The sequence below is a fragment of the Gigantopelta aegis genome, chromosome 10, assembly GCF_016097555.1.
Source record: "Gigantopelta aegis isolate Gae_Host chromosome 10, Gae_host_genome, whole genome shotgun sequence".
NCBI lineage: Eukaryota > Metazoa > Mollusca > Gastropoda > Neomphalida > Peltospiridae > Gigantopelta > Gigantopelta aegis.
In genome coordinates this window covers 80,532,975-80,558,902 of record NC_054708.1, presented here as the reverse complement: position 1 = coordinate 80,558,902, position 25,928 = coordinate 80,532,975, and the positions used below count along the sequence as shown (strand labels likewise).

At 39.9% G+C, this 25,928-nt stretch overlaps 1 protein-coding gene across 1 annotated transcript; it reads left to right on the top strand.

Annotated features, from left to right (window-relative positions):
• Window positions 1-11,264: 11,264 nt before the first annotated feature.
• Window positions 11,265-25,352, top strand: LOC121384124. The gene is made up of 14 exons (XM_041514364.1): window positions 11,265-11,672; window positions 13,264-13,366; window positions 13,776-13,872; window positions 14,874-14,972; window positions 16,097-16,147; window positions 16,274-16,358; window positions 16,800-16,859; window positions 17,454-17,627; window positions 18,423-18,561; window positions 19,672-19,774; window positions 20,034-20,106; window positions 21,798-21,941; window positions 22,582-22,721; window positions 24,272-25,352. Exons 1-14 carry the CDS (start codon window positions 11,535-11,537, stop codon window positions 24,612-24,614), a joined length of 1,749 nt encoding a protein of 582 aa, XP_041370298.1. The 5' UTR covers window positions 11,265-11,534; the 3' UTR covers window positions 24,615-25,352.
• Window positions 25,353-25,928: the final 576 nt, after the last annotated feature.

Genomic DNA, 25,928 nt, shown 5'->3' with positions numbered 1-25,928 from the left:
CATTAGAACAACAAGAACACACCGGTTTGTATAGGAATGAATATCCTCTTCAAGAAAGGAATGTGTCTAGTAACTTCACTCAGTTTACATATTTATAGGATGCATTTAATAAAGTAGCAAAAAAAAGAAGAGAGAGACACTTAAACCAAGAAAAGGTAAAAACAAATCCAGAGTTAATGAGTTCACAGATGGGGGTTTAATCCTACCACTGAAGCATCTCAGGCCTACTGAGTTAGATCTCACCTCAATTTCAACAAAGACAGAACAGAGTGCTCAATTAATCATTAACAACACAGATGACACATCAGTGATAAAAATAAGCAGACGTTTTTACTAGTCCAGCGGACAAATAAATCTAGAAATCTACTTGTCCGCCAATATTTTCATTTCTCCAAATAACTGGTTTGTTTGTTTTAAGTACAAGGATGATATTTTTGGTTGTTTAAAATGAAACTACATTGAACATTTTTAAAAGAAGCTCAATAGCAACTGGGAAATAACTGTAGAAACACAAGCTACTATTACTGAACGTGGTTATCTACCTTACGATGTAGTACCTATTCAAGTCACGTACGTTGTATTTATCATAACCGGCATCAGACATAAGGCTAGTAGATACATGGTTCGCAGCCCGGTACCGGCTCCCACCCAGAGTGGGTTTTAACGACCCAATGGGTAGGTGTAATGCCACTACACCCTCTTCTCTCTCAATAACAACTAACCCACTTTCCTGGACAGACAGCCCAGATAACTGACACGTGTGCCCAGGACAGCGTGCTTGAACCTTAATTGGATATAAGCACACACCAAAAAGTTGAAATGAAAAATGTATCACATAAGAGAGTTCTGTGTCCAAATTCGAGATGTTTACGGAGTAAACAGAGCTGTAGCTCTGATTGGTGAAATAAAAATGACACTGATTATTTGTGCAAATACTATTATCTATTTTTCAATAAATCAACATACATTTATCCAGTATACAGCCTTATGCCGGAGGCAGACTATAGCGTAGCACGGTGTGTTGATACATTTTGATCACTTTCAGAGAGATCTAAATTCATTCAAGGGTCGACCCTGTATTCTTAGCATGTTTTCCAAACCCAAGGCTTTATAATATGTCCATCTGCCGTCGATTTATACGCTGCTGACATAACACTGGACCTCGTCTGCGTTCTAATCTATTAGACAACGTGATCAATTGGTTTTACTTTCCAGAATAAAGATACATTTTATTTTTGCCAAAAAATATACATTTTGTAGGCATACATACATATTTATAAATAAAATAATATATACCGCATTAAGATTGGAGCATGTTGTTCTTGGAATACATGACGGCTATATGTGACTTGTCTGGCCAAGCCTTGGGTTTATGGTCGCTGGTTGGTAGACATAGAAGGTAGCAGCGAAGTCAATCATAACATACTGTCCACCATATTAACATAAATTTAAAAAAATACAAAAAGAGAATTTTCCCAGGTGAATCACACATGTAGTGATGATGGCCATTCCTTGTTTTGTGCAGCAAGTATGTCTGAACTGAGTGATGTCAACCTAAATCTGGAAATAATCTTTTATTTTTGTAGGCACCCCCCATTTTGCCATTTCACGGCTGCTAGGAAGTCGCTCCACCCCGACCATGTATTCATACTCGGTATGTACAAATCACTCATGGAAAGTGAGATCTCATTCAACACAACTGTGCACCATAAATGTAGGTGCATTCCTGTCAAAGATCCAATTTCTTACCTATTTCCAAACTCATAAATTATTTTATTCGAATATGGGGTGTATTTTAAAAGCACTATCTTCGTGGGCAACACGACGCTGATTGGTCAGTTTACTTCTCTGCAACCTTAAGAACAAAACACATTTTTCGGTTCATGAATTTTATTGCTCCAACATGAATACTAACATTTTGCACTTTACGAAAGTCACTTGGTTATATGTTGACGACTGGCCAAGGGGAGATAACTCTTTGAGGAGTGTCACTGTATGGGTCTGATTTGGCCTGTAAAGAAATGGTGGGTGGGAGGGGGGGGGGGGGGGGGGGGATTATTAGTATGATACACTGGAATTGTTTTGTTTCAATAAAGATTTCTATTTTAGGCCAAGTCTGACTGACGGTCGGGCTGATGGTGCTCACTTGCACCTGCCAGTGCAGGCGGTCCCTCCTTCCACCCCCACCCCTCCCCCACCTTTCCTGTCCTGGACGGAGGAGCCGGCCAAGGCTGGCTCTTGTGCCCAGGACAGGCGTGCGCTATAACAGCTTGCTCTGAATATGCACGTAAACCCTATGACCTGACCTGACTATATTGAGTTACGGTTCAAACACGGTTTCCTAGACAAACACACACACACGCACGCACGCACGCACGCACGCACACACATACACACATACACACACACATACACACACACACGCACACATACACACATACACACACACATATACACACACATACACACATGCACATACACACACACACATACATACACACACACACACATATATACACACACATACACACACGCACATATACACACACACACACACATACAGCCCCCACACATACACACACACGTACACACACACCCATACACACACACACACACACACGTACACACGTACACACACACACACACGTACACACACACACACACACACACACACACATACACACATACACACACACACACACACGTACACACACACACACATACACACACACGTACACATACACACACACACACACGTACACATACACATACACACATACACATACACACATACACACACACACATACACACATACACACATACACACACATACACACATACACACACACATACACACACACACACACACGTACACATACACACATACACACATACACACACACACACACATATACACACATGCACATACACACACACACACACATACACACATACACACACATATACACACATACACACATAAACACATACACAGATACACACACACACACACATATACACACATACACACACACACACACACACACACACACACACACACACACATACACATAACCACATCAGTTATCTGGACTGTTGTCCAAGAGATAGGGCGGGACGTGGACGTAGCCCGCGCGGTCGGTCTAGAATCGATTCCCGTCGGTGGACCCATTAGGCTATTTCTCATTCCTGCCAGTGCGACACGACTGGTATATAAAAGGTCATGGTATGTACTGTCCTGTATGTGTGATGGTGCATATAAAAGTTCCACAGCTACTAATGGAAAAATGTAGCGGGTTTTCTATCTGAGAATATATGTTATAATTTCCAAATGTTCCACATCCAATAGCCGATTATCAGTAAATCAATGTTCTCTAGTGATATCGTTAAACAAAACAAACTTTAACTCTGTCCAAGAGAGCGGAATCGCATTTAGTTGTTAGTGGTTATCGAGAAAAAAGTTTGTGTTGTGGGCTTACACTTCCAGGCGCGTGTGCAGAAATTGTAGCAGGGGGAGGGGGGAGGGGCAATCTTGACTGTGACCGTGCGAAGTTTATAGGAGGGGTCGGGCTTGCCCGTTGAGGTGCTAAAATTGACTTTAGGTTCGGTCCGGTACTGGGATACGAACCCAGCCTTAAACGATTTGGTCTAGCCACCGTGCGGCCAATGGCAGGTAGATAACGGAGTTTTCACATGACCAATATAATACATGACGCGCATATTTTGTCCACGCGCCTTATCGGGATCGTCTTAACAAAGGTCACTCGGTGTCATGTTATAATGACTATAGATTCAGATAGATGACGAATTGATCCGAGATGTCGAAATACGACCGATACACCCCGGCGAGCGATACACCCCGGTCTCTCGTTTCGTCATTCATGACACGGTGAACGTCGGCAGTATATCATCACCTTCATACCCCTCGACAACGACTACGTCTAACGGTACAACATGTGTGGTTGGAGGGCTGAGATTGTGTATTTCATCGCCCTTGCCTTAACAGTCGGTATGTTGAGTGGAGTTTTGTCATTATTTGGCAGGGTTTCTGTTAGAAGGGTAAAATACTGCAGATGCATACATGTTCATTGTGATTGTCATGCATGGCTAAGATGCCTACATGGATTTTATTTTTCTCGGGTAGATTGTGCACACACGTGGATCTTATTTCGCTTTTAGTTTTTATAACAATGTGACAATTGTGAACTGAAATGACTGTCAATTAAGGTGTAAAACTTTCCTTTTGTTTGCATTTGTCTGTGTCTTCCTTTTCAGTTTAAATAAAAATAACCGAACAAAAATAATTACATTTATACTGTTTACTATAATTTAAAAAATGCGGGAAAGGTGATTTCGACTGATTCTAACATTCTTAATATCAATAAGGTTGACCTACTTCGCGTTTATATGAATGATTTATTTTGAAATTATGATATAATTATTGATAATTATAAAAAAAAACAATTTTAATTGCACCCTTAACAAATATGTTGATACTTGATTAACCATTGAAAAAAGGAATTGAACTTTAATTCGTTAAAAACACCGAGAACGTGACAACATCCTAAGCGTACTTAAAGCCGCACACCCTAGTTCCATGCAGCGAAAATAAATTATAATTTGGTTAATCTACAAACCTGTAACACACTTAGATCACGTTTTTATCAAATGGAGTGGAAAAAGGAGGTTTTATATCGATAAATACCATGGGAATCCCCATGTCCCAATTGCTTGAAATAATTTTGAAAGTTAGTATTCTATGTCACCGGTAGATGTCGCTCGAAGCACAACAATGCCTACGTCACGACAAATTTCACAGAGTGCGCACAGACTTGGGGTGCGTTCTTTTCACCTCTCCTGGACATGTTCCAACTGTTCTGTCCTGGTTGTATCCCCTCTCCAGATATCGTAAGACTTAGCAAAATTATTGGTTTTAAGGGTTTGTAAATTTTTGTATTGAGACACTTACTTGTCTGAACTTTATTGTTACTGAAAATGTTCACGAACTGTGAAGAAAAATCTCACAAATGAACAACAACAAATCGGATGTTGATTGCGCGAACCGTGCACGAGAAAACAAACCGAACCAAAATGATAACGGTCACGTGGTATACCAACATCTGTGACGTTTACACAGGAAGATTCCCTCTAAAAATAGATTGGACCTCGCTTGCTTAACGGCTTTTCTCGACAGCACGTCTTGTGAAAAAATGCAAAAAATGCATTTCGTGGTTTTACAAACATCAGGATTACCAAAAAGCACTTCAGGTGAATGGAAATGTGTATTCTAAATAATAAAATGTAAGTAAAGTGCAATTTTATTTGTGAAAAATGGGGTTTAATAGCGAAAAACAACGCCGTAATGGTTAACAAATATATATATATTAGAAAGATTATTGTAAGAGAGCTGATGTTTAAAATACAGTCCATGAAATGCGGTGTGAAATTTCTAAAGATTTCAAACCCATAACCACCTTGTTGGGATACTTATGGTCTGTTTTGGTTTTATGACGTAACCTGTTTCAATCTCTCTATACATAATATATAGTCATAACTCTGATGTGGACTAACTGTATACAGCCAGTAGTCAATAAGGTACTTTGCATTGTGGTTAGGAAATGCCTCTGTCACAATCAGATAGACAAATGTTACTTTAGAACCTGAGTTGATCATCAGTTGCCATCTATAAACCCGGTTTTTCTCTGAATGACTAGTACAGAAAATATTATGGTATGTGCTGTCCTGACTATGGGAAGTGCACATAAAAGTATCTTGCTACTTTGTCGGTAGGAGTAGCTAACGTGGCAGTAGTGGGTTTCCTCTCCTTTTCTCGACAGGGTGCAGGGTGTCGGTTTCGGATGTCGAAACCCTTCCCCAAACAATTTTATTTTTTTAATATTTTTCATGGAAACATGTCTCAACCCTCTATAAAGTTCGCTCGCTCGCTACAGTCCTAGACCTACTACTCCCACACCCACCCCCTGCTAAAATCCCTGCACCTATAGTTTAGAATGTACTGAGGTGTCATTTAACAACTATTCCTTTCATTTGCTCTCCACGATGCCATGTTTCTGATGTTAGGGCTAAAAGGTCCTTGGACACACAAAGATCCAAGCCATTCTGTCTGGCCCATTCGAGTTTTTGTCTGCAACGAAATAAATTCAATAGGCACCCATAGCCGTATCGAATCATCCCTGGTATGTTGCATTTGTTTGACATATGTGGTTATTTCTCCGTGTGAAACATATTACGTTTATTGAGATATTTTCATTTCTTTATTGAAACTTTGAGCAATAACTGCTCATCAGTTATAAATATAAATAACATACTGGAAAACGAATGAAAGGTGTAAAATAGCATTGTTACAATCAAAATAGAATATAACAGAACATGTACAATTCGACTTTGTCTCTAAAGTTAAAGTTTGTTTTTGTTGAATGACACAACTAGAGCACAATGATTAATTAATCATCAGCTATTGGATGTCAAACATTTGGTAATTCTGACACGTAGTCATCAGAGGAAACTCACTACATGTTTCCATTAATAGCAAGGGATCTTTTATATGCAGTTTCCCACAGATAGGAAAGCACATACCGCGGCTTTTGGCCAGCTGTGGTGCATTGACTGGAACGAGAAAAAACCCAAATCAGTTGAATGGATCCACTGAGGTGGTTCGATCCTTTGTATCCAAGTACAAAGACATAGGTTTCACATTTTAAAGAGAGATTTATCTAAATTACACAATTCTTTAATATTATTTGTGCTTAGCAACTCTATTAATTTTAACATATAATAAAAATAATAGTATTTTTAAATATATATATAAATATATTTCTTTCCTTGTTTCAGCTGTGGGTGCACAGTTTGAAGTGAAGACGTCATTAACTGGGTATTATGAAGTTCAAGTGAATGGTTCTAATTGGCTGGTTTACGCGGACAGGTTTTTCTACATCAATGGTTTACAATACCGAGTAGCCGTTTTTGACGACAGCCTCCATCTGGATAAAACTACCTACACTTCCGGTTCCGACAAACTGGGCTCGTGGAAGTCCGTGAACTACTGGTACTATGCTGGAAACGTTCCGCTTCTGTTGTCCATCAAGACGTACACTCGTGCGGATACGCCGTTCGCCATCTTCTCCCAGGTAACAGAATGAACGAAATGAATGAATGAATGAATGAATGAATGAATGAATGAATGAAAGAATGAATAAGTGAGTGAGTGATTGGTCGGTGGTAGCCCGAGTACTCTGACTGTAAGAGAGCTAGACGGACATTTGGACATAAATACGCTCTCATTACAGTCAGAGACCAAGCTATGTATTTTTTTGGCAATTGCCGACAACCAAAAAGTTGTCAAAGATTTCCGCTCTAATACCACAACAATCCTATGTTTGACGTGAAATACATTTACATCGATCATTTTCGAGTTAATTGATTAAAAGAAATTCAGATATTAATCACTAATACACACACTGCAGAAAGAAACCCGACAGCACCCACATTCAGCTAAGCTTCGGCTATTGGATGTCAAATATTTGGTAATTTTATCATAGTGTTAGAGAGGAAATCTGCTACATTTTATCATTAGTAGCAAGTGATCTTTATAGGCCTATGCACTATCCCACAGGCAGGATAGCACATACCACGGCCTTTGATATACTAGTGGTGTCGTTACACAAAACAAACTTCTGGGGTTTTTTGTGATTGTCGGGCACTTGTCGCTTTGAGACGGCCCCTGGAAGACGGAATGGCTGAGAGGGCGATCATGTGACGCAACGTCACGATATAGGTCGGCGAACTTAGAATTCTGCTGTCCGGAGTTTGCCGAAGCATAGCTGAATGTGGGTGCTGTCGGGTTTCTTTCTGTAGTGTGTGTGTTAGTGATTAATATCTGAATTTCTTTTAATCAATTAACTCGAAAATGATCGATGTAAAGGTATTTCACGTCAAACATAGGATTGTTGTGGTATTAGAGCGGAAATCTTTGACAACTTTTTGTTTGTCGGCAATTGCCAAAAAAATACATAGCTTGGTCTCTGACTGTAATGAGAGCGTATTTATGTCCAAATGTCCGTCTAGCTCTCTTACAGTCAGAGTACTCGGGCTAGGTGGGTGGGTGGGTTTTAAGATGGATGGATGATTTAATCGATGGATGGGATGGATGGATGAACGGAGGGATGGATGGATGGATGGATGGGCGGACGGACGGACGGGTGGATGGATGGATGGATGAATGAATGAATGAATGAATGAATGAATGAATGATGGATGGATGGATGGATGGATAAATGAATGAATGAATTAACTAATTAATTGATGGATGGATCAGTAAATGAATGAATGAATGAATGAATTAATTAATTAATGTTTATGTAGGCTATTTATTTGCGAACGTATGTGTGCGTATATTTGCATTTCAGTGTGTGTGTGTGTGTGTGTGTGTGTGTGTGTGTGTGTGTGTGTGTGCGTTTTTATGTGTTTTTTAATACTAGTGTTTGTGAGTACATATATGTGTATGAGTATGTATAGATAAGTCAGTATGTATGCATGCGCGTGCGCGTATGCATGTTTGTAGAAGGTTGCACACCACCATTAACTTTTGCACGCAATGTCTATGTCAGACAAACAAACAAAGTAGGGGAACCTGAAATATTACTATCAACTATTAGACCGAACATATGTTTTGACCACATACATCCTAGTAAAGAACGTTCAGATCTGTTTATCAACACACCGAAACACATTACATAGTTTGCACGAGCATCACGCAGTTGTTCCGTACACGTGCGTGGGGTGTCATTCTCGATTTTGACAATTTCCAGGAAGGTCGATTATTCACTGTGGAACATTATTTCTGTCAATCTTTTTCATTCTGTTGATAATACAGTTGTTATTGTTTAGTTTTTAGTAATTTTTATTGTTTGAATTTGCGATTTACTGGTAAAAAACCGTCAACTTTCAAATTTCACTTTTGACCCCAATCGTCCTTCAAGATCTTTGGTGGTCATAAAACCTACTGTAATACTGAACTACCGGTTGTAATGTTTGTCCAATTAATTCACTATTATCATATAACCATTCTCCACAACTATTATATCTTACAATGTTGGCAATTGTAAATTCTTGTTAGAGTTCTCCTACTTTTTTGAAGAGTATATAACAAGTAACTTCAAACCAACTGGTATTTTAATACCACTGAGGTCAACCCACTTATAAACATGTAAGTATTTAATATTAATTTTAGTAAAAAAAAACGACAGTAACGACACTACAAATGGTGGTATGGTGCTTGTACGTAGTGGTAATCAAAGTTAAAGTTTGTTTTGTTTAACGACACCACTAGAGTACATTGATTTATTAATCATCGACTATTGGATGTCAAACATTTGGTAATTCTGACACATAGTCGTCAGATGAAACCCGTTACATTTTTCCATTAGCAGCAAGGGATCTCTTTTATGGACTTTCCCACAGACAGGAAAGTAAATATCACGGCGTTTGACCAGTTGTGGTGCACTGTTTGGAAACCCAATCAGTTGAATGGATCCACCGGGATGGTTCGATCCTGCGACGCAAGCACCTCGGGCGGGCGCTGAACCGACTGAGCTCAATCCCGCCCCTTAATGATAATCAGATATAAAGTTTGCTGTCAGTCTGTGTTGTTGTGTTTGTTCAGAAATACCTGGTTACTGTGAACGGAACTAGGGCACCCAAAGACATGAAAACTATCAGCGGGTTTCCTTCCTTTGATATCTTCATGTCTTCAGTCAAACTCGGCTACGTCTCGTACGGGGGCACGTGGATCGGGGACGAGAACAAAAGTATTGGAAGGTAAGAGGTAGTAGAAAACTCGATATCAACTTTAGTAAACCAAAGGATTTAAGGCTGGAAGGTGATGGGTTCGCATCCCGGCACTGGCAGCCAGCAGGATTTCAACGGGGAGATGTACGAACTTGCCCGAATACTATACCGTTCAAGCGCTACACGGGGATTGGACAGTTATGATCGCGCTCATACGATAGTTTAGCTCGTGTGACCTCTAGCCTTCCCTTTTGTTTATGCATTGTAGGGGAGAGCTAGTCTGGACTGAACTGATTGTTTAACGTGCACATTCAGAACAAGCTGTTGTAGCGCACGCCTGTCCTGGGCACAAGTACCGGCCTCGGTCGGTTTCTCTGTCCAGGAGAGGAAAGGGGGAAAGCTAGAGATGACTGTGTGTAATACTTCGGCAATTGCCAACGACCAAATGGTAGCCAGCTACTGTGTCTAAAATGCTAAATGTTTTCTAAATTTGATGCCACAGAGCTTTAGTTTGATTAAAGCGACATTCCTGAGTTTGCTGCAAGTTTTAAGATGTCATCGACTAAAAGATTTTTTCACGATTGTAATTACATATCAAATATATTTTTATCCCTAAAATATTGGTGGCTGTATATTAAACGTGTTTCTGATCGTTATATTTGTACTAGGTTAAATTTCATTTTATTTTCTAAAATCCAGTTGAGCTTCTTACAAATATTAAGACGAAAAGAAACACACTGAATATACAGACACTGATATTCTAAACAAGAAAATATATTTAATATGCAAGTTTAATCGTATACTTTATTAGTCGAAAACATCTTACAATGCAGCAAACTCGGGAATGTCCCTTTAAACCTACATAGTGTTAACCAGTCCGCTACCAACACTATACGAAGAACCACAAGAAAGTACAGCACAGGTTCGTTTCGCATATTGGCGTAAGCGTTTCTTCGTGTAGCTTTGGTACTAGTTAACAACATGTAATTTTAATGACATGACTAGACTCGAGAATAATCAAACAAAAGCTCTGTGGAATCAGATTTAGTGTATTGTACCACTGGGCTAGGCTACGTCCCGGCCCTGGTATACCAACGGCTGTGGTATACATGTACGGTTCTCACGATTGGAATGTTCATCGATGGTCTTGCGCACGTCACACTGAGTTACCTCCCGCTCCCATATTTTAAAGGTGCATTTTAAACTTGCTATTTTTCACGTTATTTTGAAGAAGAAAACTCGATATCATCAAAATTAATCGATAAATATCAAAATTATAGTATGTTCTCACTCGACGTAAATCGTTGTTTTTTTCCCCTCAAGAATCTTTGTGAAAATTTCCATGTTCATAGAAAATATTAATCGTAGATCCATTAAAATAGCAGCCATTTATTTGTCAATATAGAGATACAATTTAAATTCAAACTGTGACGTCATATGTTAACCGATCGGTCAACTGCATTACATTTTACAAAAATAAATGTTAAACATAGTTGTAAATGATATTATTTGGATTTTATGTTTTTAATTCAAGGCAAAATTCATACAATTCATGAAATGTCTTTTTTTATCATTATGCAAAGCTGAGATTACCCCTTTAAACTGAAATGTGTTTGCCAGATGGAATATTGAGAACGTGGATTTCCGAGATGGGTACAGTGCCGGCCCAGTGTGCGTGTTTGATAAGCAAGGAAACGCTGTCGTCATATCCGCCTTCAACCAGTTCATGTCGGCATCCGTTCATCTCCGAAAAAGTCCGGGAGTAGCGAGTGCTTACTGGGGCATCATGGGAGATGTAGACAGCGTGCCAGCTGGCTTTGAGTATCAGACCATAATCTACTACAGTCAACACGGCATAAACAAGGTAAAATACGGTATTAACACTACAGTCGTTAAAATTTGTTTTGTTTAACGACACAACTAGAGCACATTGATAGATTTATTAATCGTAGATGCAACTGGATGTCATAAGTTTGGTAATTCTGACGCATAGTATTCACTATTCAGAGGAATTTGCTACTTTTTTATATTAGAAGAAAAGGATCTTTTTTACGCACTTACTCACAGACTGGATAGTACATACCACGGTTTTTTATATACCAGTCGTAGGTCACTGATTGGAATTGGAAAACAACAATCAGATAATGGGTCCACCGAGGGAGATCGATCCTACGACCCAAGCACCCCAGACTGAGCTAGATTCCGCCCCTTCGTCACTTCTGCTGAGAGAAGGTGAATTCGTTATATGCCTGCTTTAATGTTTACTGGATGTATCCACTGTAGCATTGGCAGAACAACATACAAGGTTAAAGGTTGTTTTGTGTAACAGCACCACTAGAGCTGGGGGCGGGGCTGGAGCTCATTGATTTATTAATCGTCAACTATCGGATGTGAAACAGTATTAGAGAGGAAACCCACTACATTTTTCAGTTAAGGGATTTTTAATGAACCATCCCACAAACAGGATAGCACGTACCACGGCGAGTTGTGATGTACTGGGGTCCAATGGGTCACCAATGGGGATCGATCCTAGACCGACCGCACATCAGGCGAGTGCTTTACCAATGGGCTTCGACCCGTCCTCGCAGGATAACATAGGTCACAGTGAGTGGGTCGTACCATTGACGACTTCGCATTTTGTTACATCTCAACCAGTGGCTGTGGTATGTACAGTCCCGCATATGGGGAAGTGAATGGTCGAATTTACAAAGACGTGGTTCTCAAACGCAGTTGCTGATTTATTGTAAGTAAAATATAATTATGGCGTTACTATTTTGTTTTAAGTTCTTGGATTCAGGCGGGGGTCCAAGTGACCTGCCCCCTCTGTTTTTGGTCAAACAATATATATTCCAGAAAATGGAGATTTCCCTTATTCCGTGTATTAATTTTCTGAAGAAAGAGTTCGATTATTATTTAATAGTATATACTTAGCCAAAAAGGTTTAGCAATTTGGTAAATGCGCTTAAATTATAAAAAAAAAAAAATCGGACACTGGATTTATTTGAGGAATGATTTGTCAGTATAAGTAACAGGATATTGTCAATACAAAATGAAATGTGTGACTGTTACGTCGTTAAATGGTGCTTGGCGGTCCATACACGAACACCTGCAAATTGCCAGTCTGAACACGTGATTTGAACCACGGACTCTCAGTACAAGAGTCCAGTGTTCTATCAACTGAGCTAATAGGGAACTACCCGCTGGATACTGCCAGTAGGAGCACTTTATACCACCAACACTACTACAATAATTTTATGATGTTCATACAGTGTGTAAAGTCGTTCATACAGTGTATCAAGCGGTTCTGGGATTCATACCTGCAAGAACGTCAAAAATTGTCACGTTCAGTTTATACTAACACTAAAACAAGCTTTGTAAATTCGGCCCCATGTATCTTGGCTGGATTGTTTGATTGTTTGTGTGTTTGTTTGATGTTTTTATTTGTTTGTTTAAAGGCGTTTGAAGGGTGGGGACAAACACTACGGAAGTGGTACGGTAAACCAGACTTGCGGGCACAGGATTCGACGCTAAATTACATCGGTTATTGGATGGATTACGGTAAAGATAACCATTTGGGGTTTTTCCAGAATTATTATCAAAAATACACTAATGTGCAATGTAAAAATATAATTCCACTTATCCATCACAGTAAAAATAGGTGTTTTAAATGAACGGGTTCATGTATGTGCGGTCGTATGCGATTTGTTTCTACGTTTTGCCTTATTTAGCTAGTTTCATGGGAGTCGATCGGTGGGAGACAGGGGGGACACGTACCCCTCACTTTTCAACGCCGGGGGACAGTCTATATAAATGTCCCCCCCCCCCCCCCACGTTTTCGTTTAGCACACACACACACACACACACACACACACACACACACACACACACACGTGTCCCCCCACACTTTTAAAGCTGGATTGACGCCCATGGCTAGTTTTACATGCATTTTTATATGTTATTCAAACAGGCTCGTTTTACTACGACAATCCACTTGATAACAGTACGTACGAGCAGACGATTCTGGAAGTTCAGAAAAATTTAAAACAACAGAAGACCTCGGTTAAGTGAGTATTTTAAATAATTTGATGTACTTATTAAATTATTTTGCTTATTATGTAGTTTGTACATATACAGAAGTATACCTAAATTGACTTCGATATTTAAATGGCACTTTTTTAACGTATTTACTTTAACTTAATTTTAAACCCATGCGTCTATTACGTAAATGATAGTAACAAGGAATATTTTAAAATTTTAATGTCGATGGTGTCATGGTGAAGCCATCGGACATAAGGCTGGTAGGTACTGGGTTCGCAGCTCGGTACCGGTCCCACCCAGAGCGAGTTTTAACGACTCAGTGGGTAGGAGTGAGACCACTACACCCTATTCTCTTTCACTAATCAATCACGACTAACCACTAACGCTCTGTCCTAGACAAACAGCCGAGATAGTTGAGATGTGTACCCAGGACAGCGTGCTTGAACCTTAATTGGATATAAGCATGAACACAACTTGAAATTAATGAATGAATCTGCTTACTTTGAGAAGTACTGCTTTAATGCTGTTTTGGATTGCTTTATTGCGCTGAAAAAACAAATGGGACACACGTTCTCCGGCTTACCAGTGTTTGTCCATGAAACAAACATAGATGGACACGGTATTCAATTTTCGTGGCCCTATACCACAGTGATCTGACCTGGGACCGATACATAACAGACGACAATGATATATTTGTGTAGTTTAAAATATGAACAGAAATAAAGAAAAGAAATGAAAGTTATCTGTGTTGGATACCCCGATAGCCAGTGACCTTTTAATCGTAAAGAGCGGAAAGCAAATTTCTGTCACGTTGTCAACAACAGTGAGAGTGGTGACCTATCACTATCCGTCACCGTAACGGTGTAGTTGTGAAATATTTCTAACAGTCAGAGTGGTGACCTATCACTATCCGTCACCGTAACGGTGTAGTTGTGAAATATCTCTAACAATCAGAGTGGTGACCTATCACTATCCGTCACCGTAACGGTGTAGTTGTGAAATATCTCCAATGTCTTCTTTTTTCAAGTTATTTCCAGCTGGATGACTGGTGGTACGTAAAGGAAGAAAACCAGACGACAGTGATTACGTGGGACGCTGACGTCAACGCAATACCCAGTGGGATGAGGTGAGTGCTGTTTGGCAGACTCGTGTCATTTCCGGAACCTTTTCGGGCGTTTTCGGGTGTTTTCGTTACAGTGTGATTAACCATTCGGATTCCAAACATATTAATGTTTGCAAAACTCCAAGAAAAAGACGAGGGGGTGCAGGGGCACTTCCTCCTCCCTAACACTTAAGATAATACGTTGACCACCACCCCGTTGGAAGGCGAATTATTAAATTATTAACCCCTCCAGCTGCTGAAATCTTCCGACGCCTGTATAGAACCAGGCTGCCCATACCCTTCATAAGGTCATGTCATCGTGAATGCATAATGAGTTACACTGAACCCTCGAGAGGTCATGTCATCGTGAATGCATAATGAACTGCACACTCCTCTTGCGGGTTATAGCTCAGTGGTTGATCGCCCACCTGGGGTGTGATGGGTCGCAACCGAATCAACCAGTGTCGCATGACTTGTATGTCAACGACCGTGGTATGGATTGTCCTGTTTATGGGTAGACTGGGTCGTCTTCTTGGAACCCATAGAGGGACCTCGTACTCTGACAAATATTGCCGTCCGCCGCAGGTTCTCGATGAGGTCGAATATATTCAGGGATTTCTCTTAAAGTCAGATTGCTTTTCTGTCCCTGGTTGTAGGAGAAATGTTACAGAAAATTATCCACTGTTAGGGTACCCTGTGTGAGCGCTGTGCCCCCCCCCCCCCCTCTCTCTCTCTCTCTCTCTCTCTCTCTCTCTCTCTCTCTCTCTCTCTCTCTCTCTCTCTCTCTCTCTCTCTCTCTCTCTCAATCTTTTTCTGTCTCTGTCTCTCTCTCTGTCTCTGTTTCTGTCTCTGTTTCTCCTTCTCTCTTCGTCTCTCTCTCTTTCTCTTTCCATCTCTGTCTCCGTGTCCCTCTTTCTTTCTGTATGTCTCTGTCTGTCTGTCTGTCTGTCTGTGTCTCTCTCTCTCCTTCTCTCTCTCTCTCTCTCTCTCTCTCTCTCTCTCTCTCTCTCTCTCTCTCTCTCTCTCTCTCTCTCGATCAAGTGTCCAAATAACCATATGTTAGACATCAATTTAATAGCAGTAGTTTAAAATATGCTGGGGAGTCGTCAAACAATTATTGATTTCCTTTCTCATCTTTCTTTGTACAGGAAATTTCAAGACGCCTTGAGGAACAAACTTGCTGCGCAGTGTGGTGTATGGTAAGCATTTTTATAATTAGTGGGAGGGGTGTAGCCCTGCTGGTAAATGTAGGTCTAGGATCGATCCCTGTCTTAAGCCTGTTCATTCTTATATTATAATGTTTTGTCTTCTCGGCTTTTTAACAGGTCAGCCAACACGACTTATGCGAAAATCAACGGGGGTAACTTCACCTTTCTGGTAGAAGGTGACACAGCTCTGCCAAAGCAGTCGGTAAGTGTGGAAACCATAAATAGTGTTCCAGAAGGGATAGCCCTGCCTGCCTACCTACCTGCCTGCCTGCCTGTCTGCCCCCTCCCACCCCTCTCTATCTCGTTCTCTCCTGTCTGTCTGCCTCTCCCACCCCTCTCTATCTCGTTCTCTCTCTGTCTCTGTCTGTCTCTGTCTGTCTCTCTCTCTCTCTCTCTCTCTCTCTCTCTCTCTCTCTCTCTCTCTCTCTCTCTCTCTCTCTCTCTATCTCTCTCTCTCCCTGCCGACCAGCCTGCTTGTCTGGATCCTTAGCTCTACCAAATAAACGTCTACCAATACCGTTTGAAAAGTGAGGATTTGTAAATAACAATCATCTAGTTACATCTCATTTGTACATCCCTATACAATTTCCCTCAACATTTCGTTGTTATATCACTATAATTGTCATTCCCCTTTCTCCCCCAGGAATTTTGGAACTATCTGTTCAGCACGGCTCAACAGTGGGGACTGTCTTTATTCCAACAAGTACGTATATGTATGGTAAATAGAGATGTGATGTTCACTGTAGTACAGGACTTCCCGTCTTCTTTCAATAAAATCTAACACTCGATGGTATGTCATATCTGTATATCAACGACTAAAGCTAAGAGCTAATTATGAAATATCTATATCACGGGAGCTTAGTGATAGCTATGTTATCTCTATATACGAGTCTAGGAACGAAGTTTAGCACTACCTACATTACTCTGTATTTCTAGAATTCGGGTTTAGTTATAGCTACGTTATCTGCTTGTATATCTGATAACAGTGGTCGTTATATTATATCTCTATATATCTAGCATTCGAGTTTAGTTATAGCCATGTTATCTCTGTATATATTTGGTACTCGATCACAGTACAGTGGTAGATATGTTATATATCTGAATATATATCTAGCATTCGAGTTTAGTTATATCCATGTTATCTCTGTATATATTTGGTACTCGATCACAGTACAGTGGTAGATATGTTATATATCTGTATATATATCTAGCATTCGAGTTTAGTTGTAGCTATGTTATCTCTGTATATTTGGTACTCGATCACAGTGGTAGTCACGTTATCTCTGTGTATAACTAGGACTGGATGAGGAAACAGTCGGAGCTGATGTCGGTGTTTAAAACAGACCTGCACGTCGCCAGACAATGGTTGGTGGATATGGGTGCTGCACGGAAATACAACATAGCCATACAGTACAGTGGCGCCCTACCCAGACACGCCCTCCAGTCGGTGGAAGTTCCATCAGTCACTCAGGTCAATACAAAACCCACCCACCCCCACGTTTGTCTACCTTACTGAAAAGTTTTACAACCGCCATTTTAGTTATTTTTGTCTAGCTTGATATTTTAAACTTAATTACTGAAACATTGCATGTGGGATTGATTAATTTGTAAATTATATACCACAAATTACATGTAAGAATAGCGAAATATTGCACCTGCATCTTTTATAGTTCAATTTTAACTGTAACAAAAGCAGTAATTACCTAACATGGTTTAGCCTTTCTAAAAGCTAGGAACAGTGGAATCGAATAACATTGGATGTGTGGTATTTTATCGCGACATTCCTGGTACGGGGCGAGATCTCTGGCTCATTCGGTAGAACGTTCGCCTGAGGCACTTGCGTCAAATCCCTACGGTGGACCTTTTTGGTTGCCCCCCCCCCCCCCCCACCTCCCGTTTCAACCAGTTAAAATGTCCTACAACTGGTATAATATAGGCCGTGGTATGTGCTGTCTTATAGAAGTACCTTGCTGCTAATGGAAAAATGTAGCGAGTTTCCTCTAACTACGTATCACAGCCTGTGTCCCCCCTCCCCCCCCCCCCCCCGCCTCCCCACTGGAGGATGCAAATGTATGGGGGTTTTCTATTCTACATTTAAAAAAGGTTAAAATATGACTTGTCCCCCACACACTATGGAGACAGTTTCCCCACTGAAGATTCTCCCCACACACACACACACACTCCAGATATCGATGATTAATAAATTAATGTTGTCTAGTGGTGTTGAAGTTTTAAATAAAGTTTTAACTTTATTTGTCATCCTCAGGTACGTGTAAGCGCGGATTACATGAAGGATGCTGACCAATGGAAGATCGGGGTCACTTCCATACTGGCCGACGCCCTAGGTCTGGCACCATTCAAGGACACATTCTGGTCAAACGAGACAGAGTCGGGAAACCCGCAGTGTAAGAACATTACTGGGATTCCACAAATCCATATACTTTGCCGTCTTCGGTTGTGTTGACCGGCCTCGGTGGCGTCGTGGCAGGCCATCGGTCTACAGGCTGGTAGGTACTGGGTTCGAATCCCAGTCGAGGCATGGGATTTTTAATCCAGATACCGACTCCAAACCCTGAGTGAGTGCTCCGCAAGGCTCAATGGGTAGGTGTAAACCACTTGCACCGACCAGTGATCCATAACTGGTTCAACAAAGGTCATGGTTTGTGCTATCCTGCCTGTGGGAAGCGCAAATAAAAGATCCCTTGCTGCTAACCGGAAGAGTAGCCCATGTAGTGGCGACAGCGGGTTTCCTCTTAGAATCTGTGTGGTCCTTAACCATATGTCTGACGCCATATAACCGTAAATAAAATGTGTTGAGTGCGTCGTTAAATAAAACATTTCTTTCTTTCGGTTGTGTTGTGGTTAAGTCATCGGAGTAAAGTTTGGTAGGTACTAAGTTCGCATCCCGGTACTGAGTAGCCCAGTGATAAAGCGCTCGCTTGATGCGCAGTCGGTCTAGGATCGATCCCCGTCTGTGGGACCATTAGGCTATTTCTCGTTCCGGCCAGTGCACCACGACTGGTATATTAAAGGTCGTGGTATGTTCCATTCTGTCTGTGGGATAGTATATATAAAACAAATCCCTTGCAACTAATCAAAAAATGTAGCGGGTTTTCTCGCTAAGACTATATGTCAAAATGAGAGAGAGAGAGAGAGAGAGAGAGAGAGAGAGAGAGAGAGAGAGAGAGAGAGAGAGAGAGAGAGAGAGAGAGAGAGAGGGGGAGGGGAGAGGGGGGGGGGGGTAGGGGGGGTAGGGAAGGAGAGAGGTAGAGAGAGAGATTTCAGAGAGAGAGAGGATGAGTTTAATTATAAGCCTGATAATAATGCACTCTCCCCATGGTTGTTGGAGAGGGGGAAGGGGGTTGGGGGTATACACTTGTATTAGGGTGGGTCTTTGTATTTGTTATAGTGATGACTACTAAAAAAACACCACTTATTGTCGGGCGCTGTAAACTATTAAATATAATTTAGGAAACTTCAGAATTAACTGCATTCTATATTTATTTCCTTCGCAGATTCGAGAGAACCAGCTCCAATAAGACAACAAATCGTGGCGACTCTTAGCACGGGTCCCGTTGCCATTGGAGATAAACTAAGCAGCCTGAAGCACACGATGAAGTAAAATGTTTTATCATAAACTGCAATACAGAAATAGTCACTAGTATAAAAGCACTAGTATGTGAAATGTTCAAAACGTACATTAATTTTGTTTTATCATCAAGTAATGTAATCTGGTTGTGTGTCTGGGTTCTTTTCTCCCCTAACCTTAAATAAAACATTTCTTTTTCTTATTTATCAAAGATTCGATTGTATTGTAGTGTATGTTTAAAGCCAATATTATTCAGATAAATATTGTAACTTATATTTTTATTTTCAGTTGCTGTAATGCGAATGGTTTGATTCTGAAGCCATCTAGACCGGCGACTGCGATTGATGCGCAGCTAATTCAGGTATATTACTCGGACCAAATGTAAGTCGACTGGCTGGAGTATTCGTTAAAGGTAGGGTCAACTCAAACAAGAGCCTTATGTGTTGGAAAGATGCATACCCGGACCACCAACACATACTGACACTTTAGCAAATGAAAAACGCGTAATTTTAGAGTTAATGAAAAAACATGATTATTCCTGCTAACTGGGGGCAGCCATTTTGTTTCGTTTTTGTGACGTCCGGTAGGATAGTTTGGGGCGAAGTGACGTCAGCTCCTGACCATCTCCTGTATGTACAGTGTAGACAAAAGCAGTAATTTTCGACAAATCGCTTCTCTTTGATCAACCTGACTTGTAAAACAGCATAAATGACGTAATAATATAATAAACTATTTAACTAAATATATTTCAAGTTGCATTAACGGAACAAAATGGGGTTATAGTATTTTTCTCTGTTAAATAATCCAAAGGAAAATGTACACTATTAGGCCTATTGATATGCTACGTTGGAGGAAAAACGACAACCCACGATACCCAAGTGATAATTTTCTTTTCTTTGGGACTACGTAATTGGTCAGTTCTGTGGTTTTAGATGGAAAAGTCTACTTAATGAATAGTTTTACAGAACTATTTACAGTAATAAACCATGTCCATTACAATTTTAGGGGCGACAGGTAATAGTCCACAATACCGGTATGTATTTTTGTGTCTAGACAGCGTCAATTAATTGGCTCGTCTGGTTACCAATCAAAGACACACCTGTCAATTAGGAATCACAGGTAGAAGCGATTAACGGCATAGACCAATTAACTAAGAAAACACTCCGTGTATCATTTCAGTACGTATGTTAATGCATGGGCAAAACATTGTTAATTGTTTCGACTTGTTTTGTAGCCACTTTGACAATGGTATTTTATTTTGTATTGAAAAATAATATATGTATATATTGATATACTTATTGCTGGCTTACTGCGATGTGTATTATTACAGAACATTGCAATGCATGACTATTTGTCATCCCGCAAAAAACAGGTAGATTGTGTTTCTCTAATTCTAAGGCTCATTCCTGACGTTACGCGTTAAGTATTACGTAACCACCAGCTCGCCAGAGGACGTACTCACTGAGAAGGTACAAAATGGCTGCGCCCGTTATATATAATAGCCGTCACATTTAACCGTTTTATTAATTAACTATACGATATTAAGCAATAATGTGCATTATATATCGTTGAATATGCATACCAGGCCAAATGCCTTAATTGTCCTCTCCTTTAATCCATACTTTTGTTGAAGGAAGTCTGAGTACTCGAGACAAACTATTACAACATATCTAGTCTACTAGAGGCATTACTTTGAAACACATGCAGGGCTAGCTCTGGGCGAGCAGAACATGTCTCCCAATTATCTACTAAATTTCACAAATTGCAAAAACACAACCCAGTTATTTTGTAACAAAATATCAATTATTACATGAAATTATTTTGCCAAATGAAAATAAAATTCGCCATTTTTGTTTTGTCCTCAAATTTGCAATCGGCGAATTTGGTGAGTGCCGGAGCTAGCAAGGACAGGTTTTTTTAATAATTAGACTAATAAGTTTCCATTGAGCATTAATGAATTGGTTGGTTGATTGATTTGTTTCTGTGTTTGTATGTGTATGTCTGTTCGTATGTTTGCTTGTTTATATTGATTGTTGTTTGCATTGTTTTCAGGCAGCGTTTCAAGATGGCAGCGGACCGGAAGGAGAGGTGTGGACGACGTACAGTCAGATTGGACCGTTTAAATTTGGTTTAATATTCGCTGCGAACCTCACCGGAAACTACTCGTTAGGCCAGACTGCAGCGTTTGGACGACATGTTAGTGATATCTTTGTGGAACTGTTATATATTTAAATAGACCCCTGTAAGTGTTCTTCCTCTCAGTGGTGCTGGGGTGGCAAAATTCTCTTGAAGGTTTTCTCATAAATACAGTATACAATAACCGCTATCTTGTCAAAGGTTTAAAATAAGGGTTTTTTAATTACTGATCTGTGATATTTATGTATAAAATTTCCCCACATTCTATCTAGGTGTCCACGTCCATAGACAGGGGGTGGGGACACCAATGTTCCAGATATCGTTCTTACAGGTCTGGGGTTATTCTTTTAAAGTATTGTGTAGTGTTTAATATATGTTATGTGGACATAGTTTGATCATGGTTTAATTGACCACAGTTTCACGTATTTTGTTTTGTCCACAAACTGTATCGATTTTCATCCGTTCATATAACTTTCCATGACGCCCAATAACCGATTTTTTTGTGTGATGGGGCGTTGTTAAAGATATTCACACTTATTTATCTATGTGTTCATTTACTGATTCATTTAATAAGCCTTTATTTAAAATAGTATCATGTTTCAAAACTCTTACTTGACTGTATCAGAAATAAAGTATATGCTCTTTCTCTTAAATAACACAAATTCTTACATGAAAATTAATATACTTCTATTTTTTCTAGTATCCTGTAAGCAGACTGTTCTATATGGAACAACCAGCGTTCCAGTTTGAATTTTCCGACAGGAAACCAGTGACACTGTGTTGTACCGATGACTGGCCGTATTATCTTCTGTTTTACACTACACCTGTAATTCGCTTCAAGTAGGTCACTACACACCTGGCCATATTATCTTCTGTTTTACACTACACCTGTAATTCGCTTCAAGAAGGTCACTACACACCTGGCCATATTATCTTCTGTTTTACACTACACCTGTAATTCGCTCCAAGAAGGTCACTACACACCTGGCCATATTATCTTCTGTTTTACACTACACCTGTAATTCGCTTCAAGTAGGTCACTACACACCTGGCCATATTATCTTCTGTTTTACACTACACCTGTAATTCGCTTCAAGTAGGTCACTACACACCTGGCCATATTATCTTCTGTTTTACACTACACCTGTAATTCGCTTCAAGTAGGTCACTACACACCTGACATCTGTAACAACATTATTATGTAATTATCTTTGGTTTCAAGCATGGTTTCCATGAAATTTGTAACGCACTGCAGATAGACACAGACATCATGTTCTTACACATTTCAACTTTAACGATCTGTCTCATTTCTATCACACACCATCTGCGACGAAGATCAGGGCCCTATCAAAGGCTTTGGTATGTGCTGTCCTGTATGCAGGAAAGTGCATATAAAAGATCCAATGTTACTAATGGAAAAAGTGTAGCGGGTTTTCCCTAAGACTATATGTCAGAACTGCAAACTGTTTGGCATCTAATAATCAATGCACTGTATTGGTGTTGACTGGGAAGAAGAGAGCTCCCACCACCACCACCCACCAGCAAAATGCGAAAAGTGCCCTCAATTATAATACTGTGCCCTGATTCATGTTGTACTTCCACCACACTAATTTAAATCTAGGTACTACCTTGATGTTCCCATAAATACTGTTGTTGGACTGCGCCGACATGTGACGTGCTACATGTTTTATGGTAGCCAGGCCGAGTGGGATGTAGCTCGGTAGTAGAGGTACTATGGGTCATAGGATCTATTACCCGTATGTCAAAATAATCACAGTGAACACCAAATACTCCAACCTTAGAATGTACGAAGGTATTTGTTTAATAAACATTAAACATTACTTTCCTTTCCTGTTTAACGAACCCATGAGTTACTGGAAGTAACGTCATATTGATGGCAACAACTCGTCGTTAGCACATAGGCGCTTACAAACTACTGATTTGATCTTAGATCTTACAGGTTTGAGTACAACGGGTTTTTCTTTGTTTGCTTTGTTTGGTTTTGTGTTTTGTGTGTGGTGTTTTTTGTTGTTTTTTGTTGTTTTGTGTGTGTGTGTGTGTGTGTGTGTGTGTGTGTGTGTGTGTGTGTGTGTATTTTGAGCACAGCGAGCTCTAGCCAGTGCAGTAATGTTATTAACAGCTGCTGAAGAGTTTTGAATATTCAGAAATCAATCAAGTTATTTTAATCTAATTAAATCTTAACATTTCATTGGTTATGATATCAACATGTTTGTACTTCATTTCGGCCTGCGTATGTTAGGCATACGTATTTTCATCACACCGTTTATCGCCTTTCTGTTGGTGCAATCTAAAACCCTACCATAATCGTGTAACACTGCGCTACATCGACTACTAGTATCATGACCATTATGATGGCTTTCATATTTCAGAAATGTTGAAGTACTTCTCCTTGGTGAGCATTTCAAGTGGGTTCCGATGTCTCCTCGCCGAGTGAGTGACATATCTGTACTAAGTGACTCGATTAAAGTGGCACTCGCCGGAAAACCTGGGGAACAGTTGACGTTTATCTATTCGGTAAATTCCGACACTCGCTACCAACGCGTTACCATAGGAACTGGCGGAACGACTGTCCTCGTGTTAAACACTACAGCACCAGCGACTACCACGGCGTCACCAGTCACCAGACTTACTACAGAGAGTGACGCCAAGCGCGTCACCGCATCATTTGCATTAATTATGTTAATTATATTGACGGTCACAAACCAGGTGTAAAAAAAGGAAATCAGTTATGCTGTCAAAAGTTTTAACATTCCCAGACTTTGTTAATGTACATGATGGGTAGACTTGCCAAAAGTTTAATTATCCGGAGAAAATATGTTCATGAACTGACGGAAGAACAACATTGTACTATAAGACGCGACAAATTCAAATTCCACCCAAATCTGGTCTCTCTCTCTCTCTCTCTCTCTCTCTCTCTCTCTCTCTCTCTCTCTCTCTCTCTCTCTCTCTCTCTCTCTCTCTCTCACTGTCTCTACCCCCGTTCTCTTCATGTATTCTTCATTTCTCTTTCTCCTCTCCCTCTTTCTCTGTTTCTGTATCTCAACCCATGCCTCCCTCTATCCCCTTTGTCTCTTTCTCCCTCTTCTAATGTTTGCCTGTATATAGCATTTTCAAAGCTGCATTAGTTTTAGTATTATATTTTGTGAGATATTTTTGTAGACTGTTTCATATTGTGTATTTTTTCTTTGTTTATGTATTTTTGTATAACAAAAACATGTCATATACATAGTATTTATGTTGAGTTATATCGAATATAATATATATATATATGAATGTAACCCAGGGGATGAAGACACACATTCACATAACGGCATTCATCGTGTTTACGTTTACTATGAAAACCACTTGAATTAATAGTGTTCTATAGCTAGCAATATATGGAAGGGCGCTGTACCCTGCCCCAGTTTTGTGTCCTAATTCATTGCCGTAAAAATAAATAATATTTATAATAACACACTTGTGTTCCTCTCAATGCATATACAGTGTTATCTCGGGTTTGAATTCAACTATGATACGCTTGACAATATCTCGGTACTGTGGCAAAATGTCTTTTCTTTTCTTAGTGGTTACGACTGCAGGTCGGCCGCCAGTTAGTTGTACCTTGATTCCACGGACAGCCATTTTCTTTCGTTCTTTCATTACTTCTTCATTTATAATGTTTTCTAAAAATCATTTATTTTAATTTGTGGATGGTATTAAAATGGTATACGTTCTACAAACAATAAAAAAACAAGTAATAGTCATCAGACAGTCTGCATATTGTAATTATGGGTTAGTTCAACAATATATATATATATAATGCATTGATACAATAATTATACCTATGTTTATGGGTACCTTTTCGTCAATAATCCAAATTTATTAATAATAAATCTGGTTTTGGAAACTGATTCCCTCCCTGCAATATAGGCCGACATAAGTTCATAATTATTTTTAAATAATTTAATAAATAATCCAAAATTATCCATCATGTTTTTCACAAAATGAAATCGGTATGGTTGTGAAATAAAGTGAATAATATCATGT

Excerpts from the sequence above, each read along its gene's own strand:
- LOC121384124 (XM_041514364.1), top strand. The coding sequence starts at position 11,535 with ATGTCGGCATCCGTTCATCTCCGAAAAAGTCCGGGAGTAGCGAGTGCT. Across the intron at positions 13,873-14,873 it reads CAACAGAAGACCTCGGTTAA|TTATTTCCAGCTGGATGACT; the intron begins GTGAGTATTTTA and ends TCTTTTTTCAAG. Across the intron at positions 20,107-21,797 it reads TTGATGCGCAGCTAATTCAG|GCAGCGTTTCAAGATGGCAG; the intron begins GTATATTACTCG and ends CATTGTTTTCAG.